The sequence below is a fragment of the Orycteropus afer genome, unplaced genomic scaffold, assembly GCF_000298275.1.
Source record: "Orycteropus afer afer isolate SDZICR_OR568_19922 unplaced genomic scaffold, OryAfe1.0 scaffold00101, whole genome shotgun sequence".
Lineage (NCBI taxonomy): Eukaryota > Metazoa > Chordata > Mammalia > Tubulidentata > Orycteropodidae > Orycteropus > Orycteropus afer.
The window spans coordinates 487374-488328 of NW_006921688.1; the positions used below are offsets into that span (position 1 = coordinate 487374).

A 955-nucleotide genomic window follows, 5' to 3' on the forward strand; every position below is an offset into this window, starting at 1 on the left:
AACTACCAACCTTTTGCTTAGTAGTCCAGTGCTTAATCATTTGTGCCTGCCAAGGACTCCAAACTACCACTACTTTCATGAACTATATAGCAGAGGCTTAGTATTTTAACAGAAATTATTTTTTGTAAAGTCAGTTATACTTGAATAAACCAAAGTGAGGGTGACTTCTTTGCTTTGTCTTCACAGGAGAGCTACCGATTTACAGAGCAGTCCCTAATAATTATGAAAGCTATTGGAAACGTGATTGCGAATTTCAAAGATAAGGCTAAACTTAACGCAGCTCTGAAGGATTTGCAAGCAGCTCACTACCCTGTGCCCCTCCAGGATAAAGAGCTAACTGCTCAGCACTTCAGGGTAAGTGTGTTCAAGATACGTTTCTAAAAGGATGCTTTTTATTATTATTATTATTTGAAATACTATATCTTACATTAAAAAACAAACAAAAAAGCACACAAACCCATTGCCATCAAGTCAAATGCTGAGTCATAACCATCCTGTAGGACAGAGTGGAACTGCCCCCAAGGGGTCTGCAAGGCTGCAAATCTTAATGGAAACAGACTGCCACATCTTTAGCCTGGATAGTGGCTGGTAGGTTCAAACCGCTGATCTTTTGGTTAACAGCCAAGTGCTTAACCACTGCATCACCAGGTGACCCCAAAACCAAGGTCAAAAACAAGAATTTGAGTGGAATTAATATATTTTGGAAGTGATTTCAAGCAAAAATGAAGGAGTAGGAAGAATAAAATGAGCTAGAATAAACAGGTAAAAGATGTGATAATGAGTTAATTATTGCTGTGGGTAACTGGGGATCCTAATGGACTAAATAGGCCATCCATCAGAGGGATCTTGTAGCACTATGCACAAACCCCCTCCCCCAATGATATGTGCACCCCCAGGGGCATCGACTTCTCACACTTAACAGGTTGTGTCTGTGCAAGGGCCGAGTAGGTTGTGA

At 40.6% G+C, this 955-nt stretch overlaps 1 protein-coding gene across 1 annotated transcript in view; it reads left to right on the top strand.

Moving 5' to 3' along the window:
- ADGB (androglobin) overlaps window positions 1–955 on the top strand; it is a 315129-nt gene that overhangs the window by 171513 nt on the left and 142661 nt on the right. Inside the window, exon 19 of the mRNA XM_007943219.1 lies at window positions 187–354. Coding sequence (XP_007941410.1) covers window positions 187–354 — 168 coding nt within the window. The remainder of the gene's footprint in view (window positions 1–186; window positions 355–955) is intronic.